Source organism: Macaca thibetana, chromosome 15 (assembly GCF_024542745.1).
Source record: "Macaca thibetana thibetana isolate TM-01 chromosome 15, ASM2454274v1, whole genome shotgun sequence".
Lineage (NCBI taxonomy): Eukaryota > Metazoa > Chordata > Mammalia > Primates > Cercopithecidae > Macaca > Macaca thibetana.
The window spans coordinates 53665320-53692376 of NC_065592.1; the positions used below are offsets into that span (position 1 = coordinate 53665320).

A 27057-nucleotide genomic window follows, 5' to 3' on the forward strand; every position below is an offset into this window, starting at 1 on the left:
TCTTCTTCCAGAACAAGTCTGTTTCAACACAACTGAAGACTTGCCATGAAAGGTATTCTTTGTCTTCTGAGTTTCTTGAGCTCTTGTGGGAATGCTGATACTGCCTGGCCATCAGCTAATGCTGATTCTCCTGTGATCTTTAAGTTCTTGAGGCTGTAGTACTTTCCACAGCTAACTAGTCATCCCTTACTATCCTTCAATTCCTTCCTCTCACTCTCTTCAACTTCCTCACAGGAATGCTCACAAAGGCTAAATGCTTTTTCATACATAATTTTTCACACATAATTTTACCATCAACAGGGACATGCTTTTGTGATACTTTGTCTTCTCATATATTTGATGTTTTCTTCATCTCTGTAAGCAATTTTTTTTTTTTTTTTTGAGATGGCTTTCGCTTTTGTCGCCCAGGCTGGAGTGCAATGGCACAATCTTGGCTCACTACAACCTCCGCCTCCCGGGTTCAATCAATTGTCCTGTCTCAGCCTCTCTACTAGCTGGGATTACAGGCGCCCACCACCACGCCCGACTAATTTTTGTACTTTTAGTAATGACAGGGTTTCACCATTTTGGCCAGGCTGGTCCTGAATCCTGACATCAGGTAATCCACCCACCTTGGCCTCCCAAAGTGCTGGGATTACAGGCGTGAGCCACTGTGCCTGGCCAGTCTCTGCAAGCATTGTATCATGAATCACAGCGACAATTTTTTTGCCATTGTTGGGGCAGCACTAACACTTCCACAAATGTCAGCTTCCTTCTGTTTTATTGTGCCACTTTGGTAAATCACACGCCACTTTTCAAAAGATCTAAGATTTTTATTTTCTTGTTGAGAGACGGCACTTTACATTCTCTCTTAGTCTGTAAGGGATTTCTTTCACCATATAACTGATTTTTAGGAGTCTTTTTTTTCAAAGAAGCAAAGAGTGAACACAAGTAGCCAATGAATAAATTGCCAGATGAACAGTACTCAAACAATGGGTGCTAGAGAGAGACTGGGGATCTGTGAAACAATGGGAGGCTATAGCAGGGTATTCTTCAGTTCATTCAGATGGATTCCTCATAGTGCTTATTAGTACATGGCAGGTTCAAACTTGCTTTTTGAAATTTTCTGTATTTTTTTTCAATTATTTTCCATCCATAGTTGGTTGAATCTGCAGATGAAGAACTCGTGGATACAGAGAATTGACTGTATTACTAAATTGCTATGGTAAAATGAGTATATATAAGCTTAATGTTTTAAACTAACTTTGGCATTAGGTTTCACCCAATTTTCTAAATACACATTCTCTGGGAAATACAGTTGACCCTTGAACAACACAAGTTTGAACTGGGTGGGTCTACTTATATGCAGATTTTCTTCTGCCTTTGCTATCCCTGAGATAGCAAGACCACTCTTCCTCCTCTTCCTCAGTCTACTCAATGTGAAGACAATGAGAATGAAGACCTTTATAATGATCTACTTCCATTTCATAACTGGGAAATAATAAAAATCTTTATAATTCTCTTAATAACATTTTCTTTTCTCTAGCTTACTTTATTGTAAGAATACAGTATATAATACATACAAAATATGTGTTAACTGTTCACGTTATTGGTAAGGCTTTCAGCCAACAGTAGACTATTAATAATTTTTTATGGATCAAAAGCTATACATGGATTTTTGACTGCATGGTACACTCAGCACCCCTAATCCCAACGCTGTCTTGAAGGGTCAACTCTCTCTCTCTATATATATATAATATATAATAAAAATATATTATATATCTTATTTTAATATATATTTAATAAATATTAATATATATTATATAAAATATATTTATATATAATATATAATATATTATATATAAGCATAATATATAACATATATTTTATGTATAATTATATTTATATATTAATAATGTATAAAATATATTTCTGTATAATATAAATATATATATTTATAAATCTATATATTATATATTTATTTATTAATATATATATTATACATTAATTACATATTAATAAATAAATATATAATAATATATGGTATTTATATATTATTTATATATTAATATATTAATATATATTAAATATTATATATTTATATATGTATATGATAAAATATATATATATATATATAATATATATTATTATATATATTTTATATAAACATATTTTATATATATATTATATATAATACATAAAATATATATATATGTAATATATAATACACATATATGTAAATATATGTTATATAAATAATATATATTTACATATATGTACATATACATATATATATATGTACATATATAATACATATATAAACATATATTTACATATATATATATATTACATATATGTATATAAACACATAAAATATATGTATATATAAACATATATAAACATATTTTATATATATTTTATAAAAACATAAAATATATAATATAAAATATAATATATATAAATATAAATATAAAATTAATATAAATATATTAAAATGTTATATATTAATATATATTATATAAACATATTTACATATAAATATGTATTTAATATATAAATATATAGTTAATATATATTTAATATATATATTATGCAATTTTTTTGGTTTTTTTTGAGACAGAGTCTGGCTCTGTCGCCCAGGATGGAGTGCAGTGGCATGATTTTGGCTCACTGCAAGCTCCGCCTCCCAGGTTCACACCATTCTCCTGCCTCAGGCTCCCGAGCAGTTGGGACTCTAGGCGCCCACCAACACACCCAGCTAATTTTTTGTACTTTTAGTAGAGACGGGGTTTCACCATGTTAGCCAGGATGGTCTTGATCTCCTGACCTCTGATCTGCCAGCCTCGGCCTCCCAAAGTGCTGGGATTATAGGCATGAGCCACTGTGCCCGGCCAGGGTCATCTGTATTTTAAATTTGGGCAGAAAAGTTTCCTTACAGCTATGAAAACAAGGTCAGATAATTATTTCTAAAGACAGGAGGCACTTTAAAAACTGTAATTGTGATTTTTATATATTGTATAAATTGTATAATTTTTATTAATTATCTAATTATGTAAAACAAAAGGACTATGTAGAAGTTTGTTCCAACAGAGTACTGTATATAAAATCATATAGTATAGGGCCGGGCGCGGTGGCTCAAGCCTGTAATCCCAGCACTTTGGGAGGCCGAGACGGGCGGATCACGAGGTCAGGAGATCGAGACCATCCTGGCTAACACGGTGAAACCCCATCTCTACTAAAATACAAAAAAAAATTAGCCGGGCGAGGTGGCGGGCGCCTGTACTCCCAGCTACTCGGGAGGCTGAGGCAGGAGAATGGCGTGAACCCGGGAGGCGGGGCTTGCAGTGAGCTGAGATCCAGCCACTGCACTCCAGCCTGGGCAACAGAGCCAGACTCCGTCTCAAAAAAAAAAAAAAAAAAAAAAAAATCATATAGTATAATTGGCAGTAGTTGGCATATACTAAACATAAGGTCCTTAATCATTTTCAAAAGTAGTGGTTATCAAACTTTAACATGAATCAGAATCACAAGGAGGACTTACTGAAACACAAATTGCTGGGCCCTCTCCTTAGGGTTTCAAATTCAATAAGTCTGGGGTACTGAATTTGCATTTCTAACAAGTTTCAGATGGTGACGATGATCCTGGTGTAGTCATAATACCACCATTTTAATGAAAGATTCAAAGTATAGTTTAAACAATTTCTAGATTGAACAAAAATAATTCATTCTTCTTCAGCAGATATATGTTGGAAAACCACAGAATAGCAATGGATAGATGCCATTTGAAATACCAGATACCAGAAGATAAACCACTTCGAAATTCAATAAATTTTGTACATCCTGAAGGAAATACTGATGGGAAAATACTTTCTAATGTATGCTTTGGGAAAATAACTGCGGTAAAGTTATTCAATTTTCCTTTTATAAATTAACAGCATTAATAAGTCACTAATTAATATTTATGAGTATATTTTAAATTGATTGCTATTATGAATGTGTTTTGTGTTTATATATTTACTATTTATGTTATTGGTAAGGCTTCCAGCCAACAGGAGACTATTAATAATTAAGCTTTTTTAATTATCTAATCTAATTTTCACAATAACCCTAAGAGGTAGGTACTGTAATTACCTCCATTTTAAAGAAAAAAACTAAGATAAAATAAGATTAAATAGCATAAATAGCATGTCCAAGATCAAACAGCACAGCCTGAATTTGAATCCAGGCATTCCAGCAACAGGACACATGCTTTTAAATAAAATTATTCTGACGGGGCATGGTGGCTCACACCTGTAATCCCAACACTTTGGGCAGTCAAGGCGGGCAGATCACCTGAGGTCAGGAGTTCAAGACCAGCCTGACCAACATGGAGAAACCCGTCTCTACTAAAAACACAAAAAATTAGCCGGGCATGGTGGTGCATGCCTGTAATCCCAGCTACTTGGGAGGCTGAGGTAGGAGAACTGTTTGAACCTGGGAGGTGGAGATTGTGGTGAGTCAAGATCGCGCCATTGCACTCCAGCCTGGGCAACAAGACAGAAACTCCGTCTCAAAAAATAAATAAACAATAAATACATAAATAAATAGAATTATTGTCTTTAACATTTTTTATTTTACCTTCCATAACTAAAGAAAAAATGGTCCTAACCTAAGCTTTAAAACTCTGGGTATGAAAAAGTATACTACAGACAAACCAAAGTATTATATTTTGTTATTTTACTACTTTTGAATGACACATATAAATTATGCAGAAAGTTACCATGAATTCATTCAGATTTTAGGACAGTAATTCAATATTCTTATAGCACTTTGTGTATATTTCTATTATGATGTATTTACCACATTGTAGCAACTAGTTATTTGTATGTACTATGGTATATTAATAATCACATATTTGGTTTTACAATCAACTCCACATTTGGGAAAATACTTGAATCTGGAAATTAATCATTTTTGGTGAGTAATAATGCCCAATAATCCCTCCTGGAGAGACATGTGACAGTGACTGTACTTTGTTAACTCTATTTATTAATCCTACTGTGTATATATTAATAGATGCTCAGAAAATTAGCCCCATCTTGTGGATCATAGTAGTACTACAAATTCAGGCCTAACAGTCAAAACTTTGGAACTGTCAGTGATGTGTACATTATCTTGACTGACAAAAACTAAAAATTGTATAGCTAGCATTGGTGAGGAACCACTTTCACACACTGCTTTTAGTTGTATAACATAATATAAGCTTTTTTGGGAAGAAATTTGCAAACCAGTTGTAAATATAAATAATATTCTATTCAAAATTTCACTTCTAGAAATTTATTCTGTAGAAATAAATAGACGAGTTAATAAACATGAATGTACTACAGTAGCACTGTTCTTGGGAGTAAAAAGTTATAAACAGCCTAAATATCAATGTGGATACAATGAATCCTATGTAACAACAATCATGGGGGTAGCTAATGGTTGTCAGAAGTGCTTAATATGTGTACCAGGCACCTTTTTTTCTTCTCTCTCTGTTTTTTTTTTTTTTGAGACACGGTCTCACTTTGTTATCCAGGCTGGAGTGCAGTGGTGTGATTTCGGCTGGAGTGATTTTGGCTCACTGCGGCCTCGACCTCCCAGGTTCAAGTAATCCTCCTGCCTTAGCTAAAAGCTGGGACTACAAGTAGCTGGGACTACAAGCCAAGCAAACATCACCACGCCTAGCTAATTTTCGTATTTTTTTGTAGAGACAGGTTTTCACCCTGTTGCCTAGGCTGATCTCGAACTTCTGAGCTCAAGCAATCCACCCCCTCCCAAAGTGCTAGGATTAAAGGCATGAGCCACCACACCTGGACCAAGAACCATTCTTAAGTCTGACTTTAGAGCCCTAACATTGACCACTATGCTATACCATTTCCCAGAATGAAGTATATATCCTCACAGGGAAGAATGTATATTATACAGTTAAATGAAAAGACTCAGGCTCAGAAGAATTGTATATTAGTATTAGTCCATTTAAAAATATGTTTGTAAATGTATTTAAAAAGTCTAAAAGCCTAAACATCAAACCGTAAACCATGATTTCTCTGAAGACTTGGATGAGGAGAAAGGAGATGACGTTTTACTTTATATACTTTTCCACTGCTTGCATTTTTCATGTTAAATACATGTCAGATTCATATTTAAAATTACAATTTTAAAAAATTAGCTAATCTGAATCTTCAAAATAATTTTAGTAGTTTAAGGACTTTTTTTCCTTTTTTTTTTTTTTTTTGAGATGGAGTCTTGCTCTGTCGCCCAGGCTACAGTGCAGTGGTGTGATCTTGGCTCACTGCAACCTCTGCCCCCCAGGTTCATGCCATTCTCCTGCCTCAGCCTCCTGAGTAGCTCGGATTACAGGTGCATGCCACCACGCTCAGCTAATTTTTGTATTTTTAGTAGAGATGGGGTTTCACCATGTTGGTCAGGCTGGTCTTGAACTCCTGACCTCGTGATCCACCCACCTCGGCCTCCCAAAGTGCTGGGATTACAGGTGTGAGCCACTGTGCCTGGCCAGGACATTTTTTTTAAAGCTGGAAAGGATGACCTCATATAAGCTGAGGCTAATTGCCCAGTTAATGAAAGCATGAGGATGGTCATTTAAGGCAAACACACACAAAAATTTTTTTTAAAAATCAGGAAAATGATGTACCTTCAAGGTGCTTAAACTCTCAGAAATTCTAGGTAAGTAAGGTTTACAATTGTCATTTATTGGTATGAATGGCAGGTTGAACATGCACATCTAATTTTGATCCTTCCCCAAACCCCACTAAAACTATAGTAAAAAGAATTTTTAAAGGTATAAACCCCCAGCATATAGAAATAGGAGAAAATAGCAATAACATTTTGGAAGCTGAAAGCAGATGGACAACTGGTAACTGACCTAGCAGAGTTGAGAAAGTCTAAATCTAAGCCAGTATTGGGTAAAGCTGAGAGCTATCCTGATTTCAAAAGGCTCAGTATTTTTGCATAGAAAACTGATCACCTTTTTGTGATTTGTGACAGACTTTGACATGTCTTATAATAGTAATGCTGTTCTTTATAGAATTTATTTAATGTAAGGGAATACACTAGTAAAGAGTAAAACACCAGGCACAGTGGCTCACACCTGTAATCCCAACACTTTGGGAGGCCAAGGCAGAAGGACTGCTAGAGCCAAGCACGTTGAGATCAGCCTGGGCAACAGAGCAAAGCCCTGTCTCTACAAAAAAAAAAGTTTTTAACAATTAGCTGGGCATGGTGGCATGCACCTGTACTCCTAGCTACTCAGGAGTTTATTTTACTTTATTTTATTTTAATTTATATATTTTATTTAGCTAAGGTGAGAGGATCACTTGAGCCCAGGAGTTTGAGGCTGCAGTGAGCTATGATGTCACACCACTGTACTCCAGCTGGGGTGACAGAAAGACCCCATCTCATTAAAAAAAAGAAAAAAGAAAAAAGAGTAAAGTAAGGGCCTGATTTCAGCTAAGTAGATGAAGACACCATTTACTCTGAAGGACTTCAATGTAAGATATAAACTCTCAAGTATTAATTTGTAGTAAGAATAAAAGAATTTCTTAACAGATTCCTTAACAAAAACAAGCTGGGCACAGTAACATGAGCCTGTAGTCCTGGCTACTTGGAAGGCTGAGGCAGGAGGACTGCCTGGGCCCAGGAGTTCGAGGCCACAGTGAGCTATGATCATGCCTGTAAATAGTCACTGCACTCTAGCCTGGCCAACACAGCAAGATTCATCTCTATTTAAAAAAAAAAAAATTACTTGGCTATATGTTAGAAGTAAGCCTTGAGGATAAAAAATCCTTATTTAGAATAGTATCCAATGTTGAGTGAAAATATAAGCTGCTCTTGTCCACTTGGTATGTTCTGCTTTACTCAGAAGAACAATACTTTTTCTATTACTTTCCCTTGCTTGTACAGAACCCATATTTTAGAAAGCAAAAATTAAGCAAACATGAAATTGTTGGCACTTCAACTGAGAAAGGAGAAATCAGGATGGGTTCAGGTTTTTTGGAAAGTAGCATGACACCTGCCAATAACACTCCACCTTACTAATGATGTAGAGCTTGTAGCCAAATTCTGACCATATGACTTTCATTAGAGCTTTTTCTCATTGCTTCTAGTTAGCGCACACACACACAAATTCCTTCCCTGCTAAAATATAGAACAGTGTACCCCCTTTTTTTTTCTTCGAGACGGAGTCTTGCTCTATCACCCAGGCTGGAGTACAGTGGCATGACCTTGGCTCAATGCAATCTCCACCTCTCGCGTTCAAGCAATTCTCCTGCCTCAGCCTCCCAAGTAGCTAAGATTACAGGCATGTGCCACCAGGCCCAGCTAATATTTTTGTATTTTCAGTAGAGATAGGGTTTTGCCATGTTGGTCAGGCTGGTCTTAAACTCCTGACCTCAGGTGATCCACCCGTCTCGGTCTCCCAAAGTGCTGGGATTAGAGGCATGAGCCACTGCGCCCAGCCAAACAGTGTACACATTTAAACCCAAATAAATTTGGAACCATTATAACAAAATTACCTGATCTATCAATAAAGAAACACTATATGGGTGCTGCCTAGCAAATATTTAATATCACAGAATCAAGTCTCCTAGTAGTTTTAAAAATATAATAATATCTAATTATAAAAAAATTTCTATTATGAGATTATTTTATTTTTAAAAATCACTTATAAGACCAAGGAACAATTTGACAGCAAAGAAGTCCTTCTAGAATTGGTCAAAAGTCTAAGAGTGGGCTCAAGTGTGTTATTGGTCAAACGTCTAAGTATTTTCTTTGCTTTATTCCACACTGCCACAGAAAAAAAGTCTAAAAGGCTAAACATCACACTGTAAACCATAATGACCTCTGAAGACTTGTATGAGTGTGAGGAGAAAGGAGATGACTTTTTACTTTATGTTCATACATTTTATACTGCTTGAATTTTTCACATTAAAAACAAACCAGATTCATACATAAAAATCATCATTTAAAACAAATTAATCAGAACCTTTAAAATTACTAATTTAGGGAAAATTTTTTAAAACTCAGCATCTGGCCGGGCGCGGTGGCTCAAGCCTGTAATCCCAGCACTTTGGGAGGCCGAGACGGGCGGATCATGAGGTCAGGAGATCGAGACCATCCTGGCTGACACGGTGAAACCCCCTCTCTACTAAAAAATACAAAAAACTAGCCGGGCGAGGTGGCGGGCGCCTGTAGTCCCAGATACTCGGGAGGCTGAGGCAGGAGAATGGCGTGAACCCGGGATGTGGAGCTTGCAGTGAGCCGAGATCTGGCCACTGCACTCCAGCCTGGGCGGCAGAGCGAGACTCCGTCTCAAAAAAAAAAAAAAAACAAAAAACAAAAAACAAAAAAAAACTCAGCATCATATGGACCATAAAGATTTTCATAAAGTAGCCCAATAACTGTTAACTGATTTTATTTAGTTAATTTTGAGACACAATTATTCAATGTAGCTTTTGGAAAATTATAACATTAAGGACTTACCAAAATGAATAAATGTGATATACTTGAGAAAGTTGTAAGATGACAAGGTCAGCATTAATACCTAGCAGAGAACACAACTGTACCTAATTCAGTTTCTAAGGATCTTTGAATTTAGAATGAATTATATAAATATTTTAAAGTTTACTTGAAAACTGAAAGATTGCGTTACTTAAGCCAGATAACATCATTTATGGTTTATGTGCTTTCCTAACCAGAAACCCTACAAGGCAAAAGGTGGTCTGGTTGGATTATACACAGATGCTGTTCACAGAAGCCGCCAGATGGCATCTAAGAAATGAATAAAATGAGCCAAAGAGGGAATAAAGCCAGGGGGCAGAACTAAGGATGAACTAGACAGACAACGTAATTTGATTACTATTGCTATCCTAACGAACACAGCATCTATAATTGTGAGTCAGGGTAAGAATGTCCATATAAATAAGTATCCACCACTTTACTGGAAAACATAATCCAAGGTAGGAATCCTCTGGAAAGTCATAAAGCCTTTGCAGTCAAGCTGTCTCTGGGGAACAATGCATACCTACATCATAAAACTAGAGAGCCAAAGAAGTAGGTAGAGCTCAATTTTTACCTTTAGTTCATTCTGAAATTCTTTTTCTGCTAAAATGTGATTTAGTTCATTTCACAAACATCTGATGAGTATGTATTTTCCCACACATTGTGTTGATGAAAGAGGTTACCAAAGTACGTAAGACACAGTCCCTGTCCTTGAGGACTTAGCCAAAGAGGGAAGACAAACACATAAATAGATAACTGTAATATTATGTGGTCAATCCAGTGATATGTTTATACATAGTGTGCTCTGAAAACATGGAGAAAGTTCGCTCACTTAGCATAGCCTAGAAACAAATCAGGGAAGGAAAACAAAGTTATGCTGGATAAATGGATACCTGAGCTATATCTTAAAGGATGAGAATTTGGTCAGGTAAAAAACAGGGGAAAGAACCCTCAAGACAAGGGGCTGGACATGGTGGCTCACAACTATAATCTCAGCACTTGGGAGGCTAAGGCAGGAGGTTCACGTGAGCCTAAGAGTTTGAGACCTGCCTTGGCAACATGAGACCCTGTCTCTAAAAACAGTAATAATAATAATAAAAGTCAGGCAGGGTGGAGCTTGCCTGTAGTCCCACATTCAGGAGGCTGAGGTGGGAGAATAATTTGATTCCGGGAGGTCAAGGCTGCAAAGAGCCATGACTGCATCACTGCACTCCAGTCTGGGCAAGAGCGAGGCTCTGTTAGGAAAAAAAAAAAAAGAGAGACACTTTGGGAGGCCGAGGCCGAGGTGGGCGGATCACAAGGTCAGGAATTCAAGACCAGCCAGCCTGGCCAACATGGTGAAACCCCGTCTCTACTAAAAATACAAAAATTAGCCAGGTATGGTGGCATGTGCCTATAATCCTAGATACTGAGGAGGCTGGGGTAGGAGAATTGCTTGAACCCAGGAGGAAGTTGCAGTGAGCCAAGATCGCACTACTGCACTCTAGCCTGGGCGACAGAGTGAGACCCCGTCTCAAAAAAAAAAAAAAAAAAAAGGAACAAATAGTAAGAGCAAAACATTGGGGCATGAAACAGTTTGATATATGGCAAAGGTGTGAGACATAGGGTACTACAAGCAGATTATTATTAGAATTTAAGGATAGAGATGAGGGGTGGGAGAGGAGGTTGACGATGCGCACAGGCCATATCACAGACGGACTAGAATGACATGCAAGAATTCTTACATTTTATGCTGTATATCATGGGGAACCAGTGTTAAGCAGCACAATGACACAGAATAACATTTTATATACATCACTCTGACAGCATATGTCGGGGAAGAATCTGAGAGGAGGCAAGACTGGAAGTGAGGAGACCAGTTAGGGAGGCTATTGCTAACTTGTTCAGGCAAGAAATAACGAGATCTTGAACTGACAAGTAATCTTATAACAAGTAATCTTATAACAAAAACCTCCTGTACTAATGTATCAATAATCTAGGATGACCACAGTGTAGCAGAACAAAAAACAAATGCATAAACATATATGTACATAACATAAATGCATATAATTACATATTACATAGATTCATATACATTATAAATGCCACTGTTACACTGCATTATAGATTATTTTTCCACATTAATAAAAAAGAACAAAGGTTAGAAAATAAAAAGGAAAATAGAAGTAAAAATTAAAAGCCTTCTATTTGTCTTAAAACTAACAATTAATAATAAATTATTACCCCCAAAATGCATTATTTTAGTGGAAAGAAATTAAATGTTAGAAATTTAGACTTAGGAAAAGGAAAATTCTTTAGAATGTGTCCTATAAGCATCTAAAATCAAGAACATTATCAGATTTCTCAGAATGGTTTTGAACATATTAATATAGAAAACCTAGAAACTAGATCTACATAAATCAAAAGCAATGAAATGATTTAATAAAGAAAATAACATGATTAAAAAATGCAAAATTGTGTTTGGGTAGGAGGAATATATCTCTTAGGTAAGAGATCTATGGTACAACATGGTGATTATGGTTAACAGTAACAGTATATTCTTCAAGATTGTTAAGAGAGTGAATTTTGAACGTTCTCACTACCAAAAATAAGTATGTGAAGTAATGCATATGGTAATTAGCCCAATTTAGGCATTCCACAATGCATACATATTTCAAGACATACTATACACAATAAATATATATGATTTTTATTTGTCAATGAAAATAAATAAATGTTTTAAAAAAGAAAATGACATGACTCTAGTCTTAACAATGTATTGTTAGCCTACCTCACCTGGTATGCCATTTAGCAATCATAAATCTCAGTAACATAGGATCATTATATTAATTTTGCAGATGAGAAAACTGAAGCTTGGGCAAGTTTATTTACCTAATACTGGGACTTATTTTCAAGTCTGTCTGCCTTTAGATACCTTATTGAAAGCTAGTAGTAGCCATGTGTAAATTCAACTGTGTAAGTATTTTATAAGAATATTTTAAATTTGCAATATGGCACTTCATATCAGAAAGTCAAGTTGAAGCTTAGGCAATAGAACTAAAGGCTTGGGGTCAGAGAGACCTTGGTTTAAAAATAGAATTAACTCTTTACTAGCTGGAGGAATTTGACTAAATTATATAACTTCTCTGAGCCTCATTATGTAAAAAATAGGTTAACGAGGCTTTAAAAAATTCTTGCAAGACTAAAAAGTGCTTAGCCAGGTAAGTAATTAATCAGTAGTGGCTAATGCTATTCATAAATCAAGAAAAAGTATAAAAAACATAAAAATTGAAGTTAAAAATTAATTTAGGAATAGACAGCCAGATGTGCTGGCTCACGCCTGTAATCCCAGCACCTTGGGAGGCTGAGGTGTGAGGATCGCTTGAGCTCAGGAGTTTGAGACCAGCCTGGGCAATATAGCGAGACCTCATCTCTACTAAAAATTTAAAACTTAGCTGGATGTAGTGGCAGACGTTATGTATTCCCAGCTACTCAGGAGGCTGAGACAGGAGGATCACTTGAACCCAAAAGTCTGAGGTTGCAGTGAGCTGTGATTGAGCCACGGCACTGCTATGAATGTTTCCTTAGCCATAACAAGAATACATGTACATGTGCACACTGTTTATAACATACCTAACTCATAAGAATATACAGTCAATTCTTGATAATCCAAGAGCATATTAACTGGTTTTCATTTAAACTATGATTAAAATGCTATGGGGAATCTACTTTTATCTTTCTTATTAGGGAGAAGCTTGTTAGGAAATTGATGCTCAACCTCCTCCTTTAACCATATATAAAAATGTAGCCCCCACACCCAAACTCCCACCACAGTATTTCTACATAGTCAAACCCCAAGCTCCCTCAGGTGTTCTGGTGTCTGCATTGGTTCTTCAAATTCCACTCCTGGGGAAAGTTGGGGAGGATAAAGTTGCTACTTCTTTACTACTTGCTACTTCATTACTAGGCCTGGGTGGGGAATTAACTCTGTCTGGATTATTTGTATGGTATTTGTGATTTGATTTTCATCCCCTCTAATGCTACCAGTTACGGCCATTAATAGTTGACTATATTATTATTAATTAATTAATTCTGTCTGGATTATTTGTGTGGTATTTGTGATTTGATTTTCATCCCCTCTAATGCTACCAGTTACTGCCATTAATAGTTGACTGTATTATTATTAATTAATTATTTATTTATTGAGACCGAGTTTCACTCTTGTTGTCAGGCTGGAGTGCCGTGGTGCGATCTCGACTCACCGCAACCTCCGCCTCCCAGGTTCAAGCAATTCTCCTGCCTCAGCCTTCCTGAGTAGCTGGGATTACAGGCCTGCACCACCACACCCAGCTAAATTTTGTATTTTTAGTAGAGACGAGGTTTCTCCATGTTGGTCAGGCTGGTCTCGAACTCCCGGCCTCAGATGATCCGCCCACCTCAGCCTCCCAAAGAGCTGGGATTACAGGCGTGAGCCACTGCACCCAGCCGACTATTTTGTTTACAGTAAACTGTTGACTATTACTAGGAAGGAAGTATAAGTTAGGAGGAAGTATAACAACTTTAAACATTTCACTTCTGTTTTTGTAAAAACAAAACTGCTTGGCAAAGATAAATAAATTTTATGCAATCATTTTAACTCGTAAGTGGTCAGTTTAAATCACTGCTTTAATATTACTCATATAGTATGCATTTTAGTAGTTAAAGTTAGCAATATCATAGAGAATTAAATAATACATCCCAGGTAGTTAAACAGTCTCTGAGACATTGATAATACTATATCAATACTGCTAAACATCTGTTAATCTACATTATAAAAATACCAGAAGCATTACCTTGGTGTTCCTCTAAATCCATATCAAGTTGTCTAATTTCTTCATTAAACTGATTTATCTTTTCTTTTATATCTGTTAACCTGTTGAAAATATTTTTAATGAATTTATGAAGGAAATGTAGACATTCAATAAAAACACCTGATGGGGAGGTTAGATGTCTTTTCCAAGTTGCATAAACAATATCTAAAAATAATATGTCTTATTCTAAGGACAATACTATAATTGATTATGACATTAGGATATCTTTTCCAAGTTGCATAAATATAGAAAAATAGCATATCCTATTATGAGGACAATACTATAAATTTAGAGAGGAAGAATCTTGTCTAGATCTTTTTTTTTTTTTTCTTTGAGACGGGGTCTCGCTCTGCCACCAGGCTAGAGTGCAGTGGTGTGATCTCGGCTCACTGCAACCTCTGCCTCCTGGGATCAAGCGATTCTCCTGCCTCAGCCTCCCGAATAGCTGGGCCTACAGGCACGCGCCTCCATGCCCAGCTAATTTTTGTATTTTTAGTAGAGATGGGGTAGAGACAGGGTTTCACCATGCTGGCCATGATGGTCTCGATCTCTTGACCTTGTGATCCACCTGCCTCAGCCTCCCAAAGTGCTGGGATTACAGGTGTGAGACACCACACCCAGCCTAGATCTTTTTTAATGATTCATATTTGGAGCCTAAGTATATTCTGAGAACATCAGGTTGCCTGACTTAAACAGTACACCCCTTCCCAACTCTCCTTTGAGTTTGATTTGCAGTATTAAGAAAATGAAAAATATTTAACAATATTCTTTTTGTAGGTTTCTACAAGCCAAATTAAGTTGGAAAATTAGTCTCAAAAATGAGAAAATAAGGGAAAACCTATCACTGGCAGAAGATTATATGGGTTGTTTTAACATAAAGCAGTTATACTTACTATAAAGCTACCATAACAAAAACAATGTGGTATAGGCATAGGGATAGACATATATATCAATGAACTAAAATTGTGAGTCCAGAAATAAGAACACATATCTATAGTCAACTGATTTTTGGCAAGGGTGCTAAGGTAATTAAATGATGAAAGAAGAGTATTTTCAATAAATGGTGCTGGGAAAAGTACATATGTAGAAGCTAAGGAATAAAATTGGACTCCTACCTCACATCATACACAGAATTAACTTGAAATTGATCAAAGATCTAAACGTTAGAACTAAATTACCAAACTCTTAGAAGAAAACATAGACATAGTCTTCATGGCCTTGGATTTGGCATTGGTTTCTTAGATATGACACTAAAAGCAAGAGCAACAAAAGAAAAATAGAAAAACTGGACATATTCAAAATTGGAAACTTTTATGCTTCCAAGGACACCAAGAAAATGAAAAGATAATTCATAGAACAAGGGAAAATTTTTACAAATCATGTATCTGATGAGACCTCTATCTAGCATATATAAAGAAATGTTACAACTCAGTAATGAAACAATCTAGTTTAAAAAATGAGCAAAGGAACTAAACATTTCCCCAAAGAATATGGCCAATAAGCATATGAAAGGAACCTCAACATCATTAGCCAGCAAACAAATACAAATCAAAACCACAGTAAGACACCGCTTCACATCCATTAGGGATGGCTATAATAGAAAAAGAGGTAATAACAAGTGAGCATGTGAAAAAAACTGGAACCCTCACATACTGCTCATATGCTGCTCATATTACATTACAAAGAAATGTAAAATAGTACCAATTCTTTGAAAGTCTGATAGAATTCAGCTGTGGCTCCATCTGGTCCTGGACTTTATGTTGGTTTTTTTTTTTTTTTTTTTTTTTTTTTTACCATTTCAATCTCACTGCTTGTTAATGGTCTGTTCAGAGTTTCTATTTCTTCCTACTTTAATCCAGGAGGATTGTATATTTCTCCAGGAATCTACCCATCTCCTCTAAGTTTTCTAGTTTGTGCATGTAAAGATGCTCATTATAAGTTTGAACGGTCTTTTGTATTTCTGTGGTATTGGTTGTAGTATCTCCCGTTTTGTTTCTAATTGAGCTTATTTGGATCTTTTCTCTTCTTTTCTTGATTAATCTTGCTATTGGTCTATTAATTTTGCTTATCTTTTCAAAGAAACAGCTTTTTACTTCATTTATCTTTCATATTTTTTGTTTCAATTCAATTTAGTTCTGCTCTGATGTTTGTTATTTCTTTTCTTTTGGTGGGTTTGGGTTTGGTTTGTGCTTGTTTCTCTAGTTCCTTGAGGTATGACGTTAGATTGTCTATTTGTGTTCTTTCAGACTTTTTGATGTAGGCACTTAATGCTCTGAATGTTCCTCCTAGCACTGCTTTTGCTGTATCCCAGAGGTTTTGCTAGGTTGTGTCACTACTATTGTTCAGTTCAAAGAATTTTTAAACTTCCGTCTTGATTTCATTGTTGACCTAAAAAATCATTCAGGAGCAAATTGTTTAATTTCCATGTATCTGCATGGTTTTTACGGTTCCTTCTGGAGTTGATTTCCAATTTTATTCCATTGTGGTCTGAGAATACTTCGATATAATTTTGATTTTCTTAAATTTTGAGACTTATTTTGTGTGGCCTATCATATGGTCTGTCTTGGAGAATGTCCCATGTGCTGATGAACAGAATGTATATTCTGCAGTTGTTGGGTAGAAGGGTCTATAAATATCTGCTAAGTCCATTTATTTGTTTTAGGGTATAGTTTAAATCCATTGTTTCTTTGCTGACTTTCTGTCTTGATGACCTGTCTAGTGCTGTCAATGGAGTATTGAAGTTCCCCACTATTATTGTATTGCCATCTATCTCATTTGTTAGGTCTAGTGGTAATTATTTTTTACATTTAGGAGCTCTAGTGTTAGGTGCATATAGATTTAGTATTGTGAATTTTCCTGTTCGATTAGTCCTTTTATCATTACATACTGTCCCTCTTTGTCTTTTTCAATTGTTGTTGAAGTCTGTTTTGTCTAATATAAGAATAGCTACTCCTACTTGCTTTTGCATGGAATATCTTTTTCCACCCTTTTACCTTAAGTTTACATGAGACTTTATGTATTAGGTGAGTCTCCTGAAGATGGGAGATACTTGGTTGGTGAATTCTTATCCATTCCACTATTCTGTATCTTTTAAGTGGAGCATTTGGGCTATTTACATTCAACGTTAGTATTGAGATATGTGGTACTGTTCTGTTCACTGTGATAGTTATTGCCTGAATACCTTGGTTTTTCATTTCCATTGTGTTGTTTTATAGGCCTTGTGAGATTTATGATTTAAGGAGTTTCTACTTTGGTGTATTTTGAGGTTTTGTTTCAAGATTTAGAATTCCCTTTAACTGTTCTTGTAGTGCTGCCTTGGTAGTGGTGAATTCTCTCAGCATTTGTCTGAAAATGACTTTATCTTTGCTTCATTTATGAAGCTTAGTTTCAGTGGATACAAAATTCTTGGCTGATAATTATTTCGTTTAAGGAGTCTAAAGGTAGACCCCAATTCCTTCTAGCTTGTAGGGTTTCTGCTAAGAAATATGCTATTGATCTGATAGGTTTTCCTTTATAGGTTACCTGATGCTTTTGCCTCCTAGCTCTTAAGATTCTTTCCTTTGTCTTGACTTCAGATAACCTTATGACTATGCCTAGGTGATTACCTTTTTGTGATGCATTTCCCAGGTGTATTCTTTGAAATTCTTTCTTTCCTTTTTTTTTTTTTTGTAGATGGAGTCTTGCTCTGTTGCCCAGGATGGAATGCAGTGGCGCAATCTTAGCTCATTGCAACCTCTGCCTCCCAGGTTCAAGTGATTTTTCTGCCTTAGCCTCCCAAGTAGCTGGGACTACAGGTGCACACCACCATGCCCAGCAAATTTTTGTATTTTTAGTAGAGACAGGGTTTTACCTTATTGGCCAGCCTGGTCTTGAACTCCTGACCTCATGTTCTGCTCGCCTCGGCCTCCCAAAGCGCTGGGATTACAGGTGTGAGCCACCACGCTCAGCTGCGACATTCTTGTATTTGGATATCTACATCTCTAGCAAAGCCAGGGAAGTTTTCCTTGATTATTCCCTCAAATACATTTTCCAGACTTACAGATTTGTCTTCTTCCTCAGGAACACCAATTATTCTTAGGTTTGACCATTTAACAGAATCTCAAACTTTTTGGAGGCTTTGTGCTTTTTTTTTTTTAGTACTTTTTTTGTCTTTGATGGATTGCGTTATTTTGAAAGCCTTGTCTTAGAGCTCTGAAGTTCTTTCTTCTACTTGTTTGATTCTATTGTTGAAACTTTCCATTGTATTTTGCATTTCTCTAAGTGTGTCTCTCATGTCCAGCAGTTGTGATTTTTTTTTTATTTATGCTACATATTTCTCTGGATATTTTTTTCATGCATATCCTATATTTTGAATTTCTTTAAGTTGGCTTTCACCTTTCTCTGCTGGCTCCTTGAGTAACTTAATAACTGATCTTCTGAATTCTTTATCTGTCAATTCACAGATTTCTTCTTGGTTTGGATCCATTGCTGGTGCTAGTGTGATCTTCTGGAGATGTTACAGAACCTTGTTTTGTCATATTACCAGAATTGTTTTACTGATTCCTTCTCATTTGGGTAGACTATGACAGAAGAAAGATCTGGGACTCAAGGGTTGCTGTTCAGATTCGTTTGTCCCATGAAGTGATCCCTTGATGTGGTGCTCTCTCTCTCCCTTCCCCTAGAGATGGGGCTTCCTGAGAGCCAGATGCGGTGATTATTATTGCTGTTCTGGGTCTAGCCACCCACCAGAGCTACCGGGCTCTGGGCTTGTACTGGGAAGGGTCTGCAAAGAGTCCTGTGAAGTGATCTGTCTTTAGGGTCTCAACCGTGGATACCAGCACCTGCTCTGGTGGAGGTAGCTGAAGAGTGAAGTGGATTCTGTGAGAGTTCTTGGTTGTAGTTTTGTTTAGTGCACTGGTTTTCCTGAATGCTGGTTATGCTGGCAGTAAAACTGTCATGTGAACAGACTCAGGGCCTCTGGTTAGTGTGGATGTTATAGACAGTGGAATTAGCTGTTGTTTTCTCCTTCCCTTGGAGGATTGTTCTGTTATGAATTGCTGTAATGGTTTGTGTTGGTTGGCCTCTAGCTAGGAGGTGGCACTTTCAAGAGGGCATCAGATGCAGTAGTATGGGGGGACACAAGCTTGCCCTAAGGTGACCTGAACAAATATTTGGGTTTCTCAGGTGATTGGTGGGGCCATAGACCTATACCACAAGTTTATGTCTTTTGTCTTTGGCTACAAGCAGGGTAGAGAAAGAACACCAGGTGAGGGCAGAGTTAGGCGTGTCTCAGCTCAGACTCTCCTTGGATGGGGCTGGCTGTGGCCAATGTGGGTGATGGAGAGGGTGGTTTCAGACCAAGGAAGTTATGTTCCAAGGGGGATATGGCAGCTTCTGCTGCTGATCTTACTGAAACTATTCCAAAAGATAGAGAAAGAGGGAATCTTCCCTAAATCATTCTATGAAGCCAGTATCACCCTAATACCAAAACCAGGAATGAACATAACAAACAAACAAAAAAAAACACTATGGACCAATATTCCTGATGAATTTAGAGGCAAAAATCCTCAAAAAAAATTAGCTAACCAAATCCAGCAGCATATGAAAAAGATTCACTATGATCAAATGGGTTTTATAGCAGAGATGCAGGGATGCTTAAACATATACAAGTCAATAAATGTGATATACCAATTAAACAGAATTAAAAACAAAACTCATACAATCATCTCAATAGATGCAGAAAAAGCATTTGACAAAATCCAGCATCCTTTTATGATTACATATCTTAAGGTAATAAAAACTATCTATGACAAACCCACAGCCAACATTATACTGAACAGGGAAAAGTTGAAAGCATTCCCCCTGAGAACTGCAACAAGACAAGGATGCCCACTCTCACCACTTCTATTCAACACAGGACTAGAAGTCCTAGCTAGAGCAATCAGAAAAAAGAAATGAATAAAGGGCACCTACATCAGTAAAGAGGAAGTCAAACTGTCACTGTTTGCTAATGATATGATCATATAACTAGGAAACCCAAAAGACTCATCCAGAAAACTCCTAGATTTTATAAATAAATTCAGTAAAGTTTCAGGACACAAAATCAATGTACACAAATCAGTATCACTGCTATATACCAACAGCAACAAAGCTGACAAAGAAATAAAGAACTCGATTGGGCGCGGTGGCTCACGCCTGTAATCTCAGCACTTTGGGAGGCCAAGGTGGGTGGATCACAAGGTCAGAAGGCCGAGACCATCCTGGCTAACAAGGTGAAACCCCGTCTTTACTAAAAATACAAAAAAGTAGCTGGGAGTGGTGGGAAGCACCTGTAGTCACAGCTACTCGGCAGGCTGAGGCAGGAGAATCGCTTGAACCTGGGAGGCAGAGGTTGCAGTGAGCCAAGACTGCACCATTACACTCCAGCCTGGGCAACAGAGCAAGACTCTGTATCAAAAAAGAAAAAAAGAAAAAAAAGAAAAAAAAAGAAGTCAAGAACTCAACTCCTTTCACAACAGCTGTGAAAATAAAATAAAATAAAATAAAATAAAATAAAATACAACACAACACAATACTTAGGAATATGCCTAACCCAAAAGGTGAAAGACCTCTACAAGGAAAACTACAGAACAATGCTGAAAGAAATCACAGATGACACAAACAAATAGAAACATATTCCATACACATGGATTTCCTTGAAGAGAGGGGTCTTTCACCTTTTGGGTCTTTCACCTTTTGGGTTAGGCATATTCCTAAGTCTTGTCTTTGTCTTTGTCCTGTCCTGTCCTGTCCTGTCTTGTCTTGTCTTGATGGCCATATTGTGAAAATGACCATACTGCCAAAAGCAATCTACAAGTTCAATGCAATTCCCATTTTACCATCATCATTCTTGGCACAGAACTAGAAAAGAAACAATCCTAAAATTCACATGGAACCAAAAGTGAGCCTGCACAGCCAAAGCAAGACTAAGCAAAAAGAACAAACCTGGAGACATCACATTACCCAACTTCAAACTACACTATAAGGACTATAAGGTCACCAAAACAGTATTGTATTGGCATAAAAATAGGTACATGGACCAATCGCACAGAACAGAGAACCCAGAAACAAAGCCAAATACTGACAGTCAGTTGATCTTCGAAAAAGCAAACAAAAACATAAAGTGAGGAAAGGATACCCTCTTCAACAAATGGTGCTGGGATAACTGGCAAGCCACAAGTAGGAGAATGAAACTGGATCCTCATCTCTCACCTTATATAAAAATCAACTCAAGGTGGATCAGAAACTTAAATCTAAGACCTGAAACGGTAAAAATTCTAGAAGATAACATCAGAAAAACTCTTCTAGACGCGGTGGCTCATGTAATCGCACTTTGGGAGGCCGAGATGGGCGGATCACGGGGTCAGGAATCGAGACCATCCTGGCTAACACGGTGAAACCCCGTCTCTACTAAGAAATACAAAAAATAGCCGGGCGAGGTGGCAGCGCCTGTAGTCCCAGCTACTCGGGAGGCTGAGGCCGGAGAATGGCGTGAACCCGGGAGGCGGAGCTTGCAGTGAGCTGAGATCCGGCCACTGCACTCCAGCCTGGGCTACAGAGCGAGACTCGGTCTCAAAAAAAAAAAAAAAAAAAAAAAAAAAAAAAGAAAAACTCTTCTAGACATCGGCATAGGCAAACACTGAAAGAACCTAAAAGCAAATGCAACAAAAACAAAGATAAATAGATGGGACTTAATTAAACTAAAAAACTTCTGCACCAACAAAAGAAATAATCAGCAGAGTTAATAGACAACCCACAGAGTGGAAGAAAACATTCATGAACTATGCATCTGACAAAGGAATAATATCCAGAATCTACAACAAACTCAAACAAATCAGCAAGAAAAAAAAACCATAAAAAAGTGAAAAGTGAGCTAAAGACATGAATAGACGACTCTCCAAAGAAGATATACAAATGGTCAACAATCATATGAAAAAATGCTCAACATCATTAATTATCAGGGAAATGCAAATCAAAACCACAACGCAATACCAGCTTACTCCTGCAAGAATGGCCACAATTTAAAAATTTAACAAAAATAGATGTTGGAGTGGATGTGGTAAAAAAGGAACACGTTTACACTGCTTGTGGAAATATAAAGTAGTACAACCACTATGGAAAACACTATGGCGATTCCTTAAAGAACTAAAAGTAGATCTACCATTTGATCCAGCAATCCCACTACTAGGTATCTATGCAGAGGAAATAGAAGTCATTATACGAAAAGACACTTGCACATGCATGTTGATAGCAGCACAATTTGCAACTGGAAAAAAGGGAAACCGCCAAAAGGCCAATAATCAACAAGTGGATAAAGAAAATGTGGTATGTATATGTGTGTGTAGATATATATTTATACATATATATACTACTCAGCCATAAAAAGGATCAAAATAATGGCATTCACAGCAACCGAGATGGAGTTGGAGACAGTTATTCTAAGTGAAGAAACTCAGGAATGGAAAACCAAACATCGTATGTTCTCATTTATAAGTGGGAGCTAAGCGGCCAGGCACGGTGGCTCATGCCTGTAATCCCAGCACTTTGGGAGGCAGAGGCGAGTGGATCATGAGGTCAGGAGATTGAGACCATCCTGGCTAATGTGGTGAAACCCTGTTTCTACTAAAAATACAAAAAAATAGCCAGGCATGGTGGCGGGCACCTGTAGTCCCAGCTACTTGGGAGGCTGAGGCAGGAGAATGGCGTGAACCCGGGAGGTGGAGCTTGCGGTGAGCCGAGACGGCACCACTGCACTCCAGCCTGGGCGACAGAGTGAGACTCTGTCTCAATAAATAAATAAATAAATAAATAAGTGGCAGCTAAGCTATGAGGACACAAAGGCATAAGAATGATACAATGAACTTTGGGGACTTGGTGGGAAGAGTGAGAGGTGGGTGAGGGATAAAAGACTACACAGTGGGTAGAGTGGACACTGCTTGGGTAATGGATGCATCAAACTCTCAGAAATCACTGCTAAAGAACTTATCCATGTAACCAAATACCACCTGCTCCCCAAAAACTATTGAAATAAAAAAGATAAAATAAAGCTGCTTTAAACGTTCCTAAAAAAAATCTTCTCTTAGCCATAATAATATAGAAATTTGCTTAAAGTTACAAATTAACAGAAAAAAAAACATTACTTTCTTAGTACCTTAGCCAGTACTGCAAGACTTAACATGGGCTTCAATTCAGCTCATATTAGAGACTGTGATTCCAAAATTTAATTTCATAAGTTGTAATCAGTGACAAAAACATTACAATAGAATATGAGAAACATTAAAAGGCAATTTCGTCATTGTTGACTACTTATTAGTTTACAACTTAGTTGATTAAAATTAAAACAATCTTAGCCGAGTACGGTGCCACGTGCCTGTAGTCCCAGCTACTCGGGAGGCTGAGGCATGAGAATCCCTTGAACCCAGGATGTGGAGGCTGCAGTGAGCCAAGATTGCACCACTGCATTCCAGCCTGGGCAACAAACTGGGACTCTGTCTCAAAAGAAAAAAGAAAAGAAAGAAAGTTAAAACAATTGGTATGCTTTCTGGTGACTGGTGGTAAAATGATTGTTTTACAAACTTTAAATAAATATATTCAAATAGAAATAAATGAAATGTAAAATGGTAAAGTTGTTTTGAAAAACAGTCTGGCAGTTCTTCAAAAAGCTAAACATAGTCATGAGTCAGCAATTCCACTCCTAGGTATATATACAAGAGAAGTGAAAACATATGTCCACACAAAAACTTGTACATGGATGTTCATAGGAGCATGATTCATAACAATAAAAAAATGGTAACAGCACATACATCCATCAATTTATAAATGAATAAACAGAATATGGTATATCCATGCAATGGAATACTATTTGGAAATAAAAATTAATAAAATACTAAGCATGTATCAGTATTAATAAAAATTAATAAAATACTGAGCATGTATTAGTATTGTATTAATTTCTATTTCCAAATAATATTCCATTAGTCTTAGTTTTCAAGGCTCATCTATGAGCCTTGGAACAGAATAGAGAACCCTGAAATAAAGCCAAATACTGATAGTCAGCTGATCTTCAAGAAAGCAAGGCTCACTGTGTTAAGTGAAAGCATCCTGCCACACAGAAGCACATATTGAATGATTCCATTTGTATGAAATGTCCAGAATAGGCATGGCTAGAGCTGGGAGAGGCATAAGGGAGGTGATGGTTAAAGGGTGTAGGGTTTTATTGGGCTGACTGAATAGTTCTAAAGTTGACTGGGGGCCTGGCACACTGGCTCACAGCTGTAATTTCAGCTCTTTGGGAAGCTGAGATGGGAAGATCGCTTGAAGCCAGGAGCTGGAGACTAGCCTGGGCAACATAGTAACATCTTGACTCTACTAAAAATAAAAATAAATTAGCCAGATATGGTGGCATGTGCCTGTAGCCCTAGCTCCTTGGGAAGTTTGAGCCCAGGAGTTTGAGGTTGCAATGAGCTATTATCATGCCACTTGCACTCCAGTCCGGGCAGCAGAGTGAGACCTGGTCTCAAAAAGATAAAAATAAATAAAAATTGAAAAATAAAGGTGATTTAGGTGATGGCTGCACACTTCTGTGAATATACTAAAAAGCTTTAAATTGTTTACTTTAAATATGTCTATTATATGGTATAAAGTATATCTTAATAAAGATATTTATAAAAAACAATTATACTATGCAATGGCTCTTAAACACTCAAAGAAATATTTAAAGCTATAAGAAAAATTGAAAGAATGAAAGCCACTCCTGTACCTTTAGAATGTAATTTTTAAAGTGAGAAATGGATGTAAAATGTCCTAGTATAAAGGTACTTACTGTCTTTCCATGCTGGCTATTTCCTGATTATCATCTTTAACCTACAAAGGCATAAAAAGAAAGTAGTATTTAAAAAAATAACTCATTGTAAGGCTATCTTAAAGACAATTTCCTTCTAGAGTGCATTGTACTAAAGTGTCAAATCTAGTCTCCTTCTTGAAATCTATTTTTTAGACTTCAACCTTTGAAGTTAAAGGGAACAGCACCAAGGAACCATTCACAGATTCCATCCTTTTTCCTCAAAGTAAGTGTAGTAACTGATATACTCATAGCTACCCCCCAGGCACCATCAGGTTAGCACATCTTCAGGCCTGGATAAGTTGATATAAACAACTAGGATTTCTGAGAGTCTCCCTCACTTTCCCACAGGTAGGGTTTTGCTAGATTGAGCAAGTCCAGTTAAATTTGAATTTCAGATAAGTAGTGATTATCTTTGAGGGGATATATATACCATGTAATATTTGGATTATTCGTATCATTCATAAGCAATGAATAATTTTTCTATATAGATATATGTGTCTGAAAGATTATTCATTGCTTATCTGAAATTGAAATTTAAGTAGCTATTCTATATTTTATGTGGTACGTGTACCTCAAGATCACTCCTCCCCATCCTTCAGTGATTTATTTCCAAGGAACTACACAGGTTCTAGAATTAATACCCTTCTGGAATGATTCTAATAATTAAATAGTCCCTGAATTGATACCTAAATTTCTTCTAAATGCAATGGGCTTGATCTAAGTCTAGGGGCAAGGGAGTCCCTGACTGGAGCTGTGCCCAAATATAGATGAAGTTCTCCTAAGGCCCTTATAGTTAGGGTGTGTCACGATAAACAACATGCTAATTATAATTTGGAGCTAAACTATATCTACCCTTGGGGTAGTAAGAAAGCTACTAAATATATGTTACATGTGTCATGACTTTAGGACATACGATAATTTCACAGGACATTTTAATTCCATTCTCTTCATGGAGGCACTGATAATAACAACCACAAAAAGTCATTAGCCTTGGGATACTCCATTTTCTAAATACAAGGCCCAAAACAAAAAGGAAACATATCTTCCAAAAGATTATCTAAATATTTAATGACCAATAAAGAAGAGTTTCAAGTATTCCTAATAAGGAAAAGTTAGCTTCACCTACGACAGTATGAAATACTTAAGAAAATCTAGACTGGGTGCCTATAATCCCAACACTTGGAGAGACTGAAATTGGAGGATTGCTTGAGGCCAGGAGCTTGAGACCAGCCTAGGCAACATAGTAAAACCCCATCACTACAAAAAAATAAAAATAAAAAATTAGTGTGTTGGCACATGCCTGTAGTCCCAGCTACTCAGGAGGCTGAGGTGGAGGATCGCTTGAGCCCAGCAGATCAGGGCTACAGTGAGCTATGATTGCACCACTGTGCTCCGGCCTGGGTTACAGAGCGAGACCCTATATCAAAAAAAAAAAAAAAAAAAAAAAAAGAAGAAAATCTAGATTAAAAAGTCATTTCTTCACATAAACTATTTTTAGACAATACACTTACTAGCTTTTGGTTGCATTAATATCCCTTAAATAAAACAAATCAATACAAAACCAGACATCTTAAAATAAGTATGTTTCTTTTGCCCACCTGCTTAAGTAATTTCTCTCTCTCTTCCATTGGAGATCCTATGCTTTTGTCTTCTGCAATCATTTGATCTCGATGGGACTCCAACTCATAAAGCTTTTCATGCAGCAATACAGCCTCCTGTTTCACCTGGGAGTGAGCTATTTCCTAAAGGAAAATAAGAAGGGAAATTTTTAATTTGTATTTTATCAATAATTATCATCAAATAGGTTTCGGGTAATAAGAATAGGGGGTAAACTACCAGCATCTTTAAATA

General features: G+C 36.8%; 1 protein-coding gene across 4 annotated transcripts in view; it reads right to left on the bottom strand.

Annotated features, from left to right (window-relative positions):
- The window catches only part of IFT74 (intraflagellar transport 74), a 129612-nt gene that overhangs the window by 28611 nt on the left and 73944 nt on the right, over positions 1-27057 (bottom strand). For all 4 annotated transcript variants that reach the window (XM_050761718.1, XM_050761717.1, XM_050761719.1 and 1 more), the window contains exons 11-13: positions 26805-26948; positions 25186-25226; positions 14328-14407 (exon numbers count right to left, since the gene is read on the bottom strand). In XM_050761718.1, coding sequence (XP_050617675.1) covers positions 14328-14407; positions 25186-25226; positions 26805-26948 — 265 coding nt within the window. The remainder of the gene's footprint in view (positions 1-14327; positions 14408-25185; positions 25227-26804; positions 26949-27057) is intronic.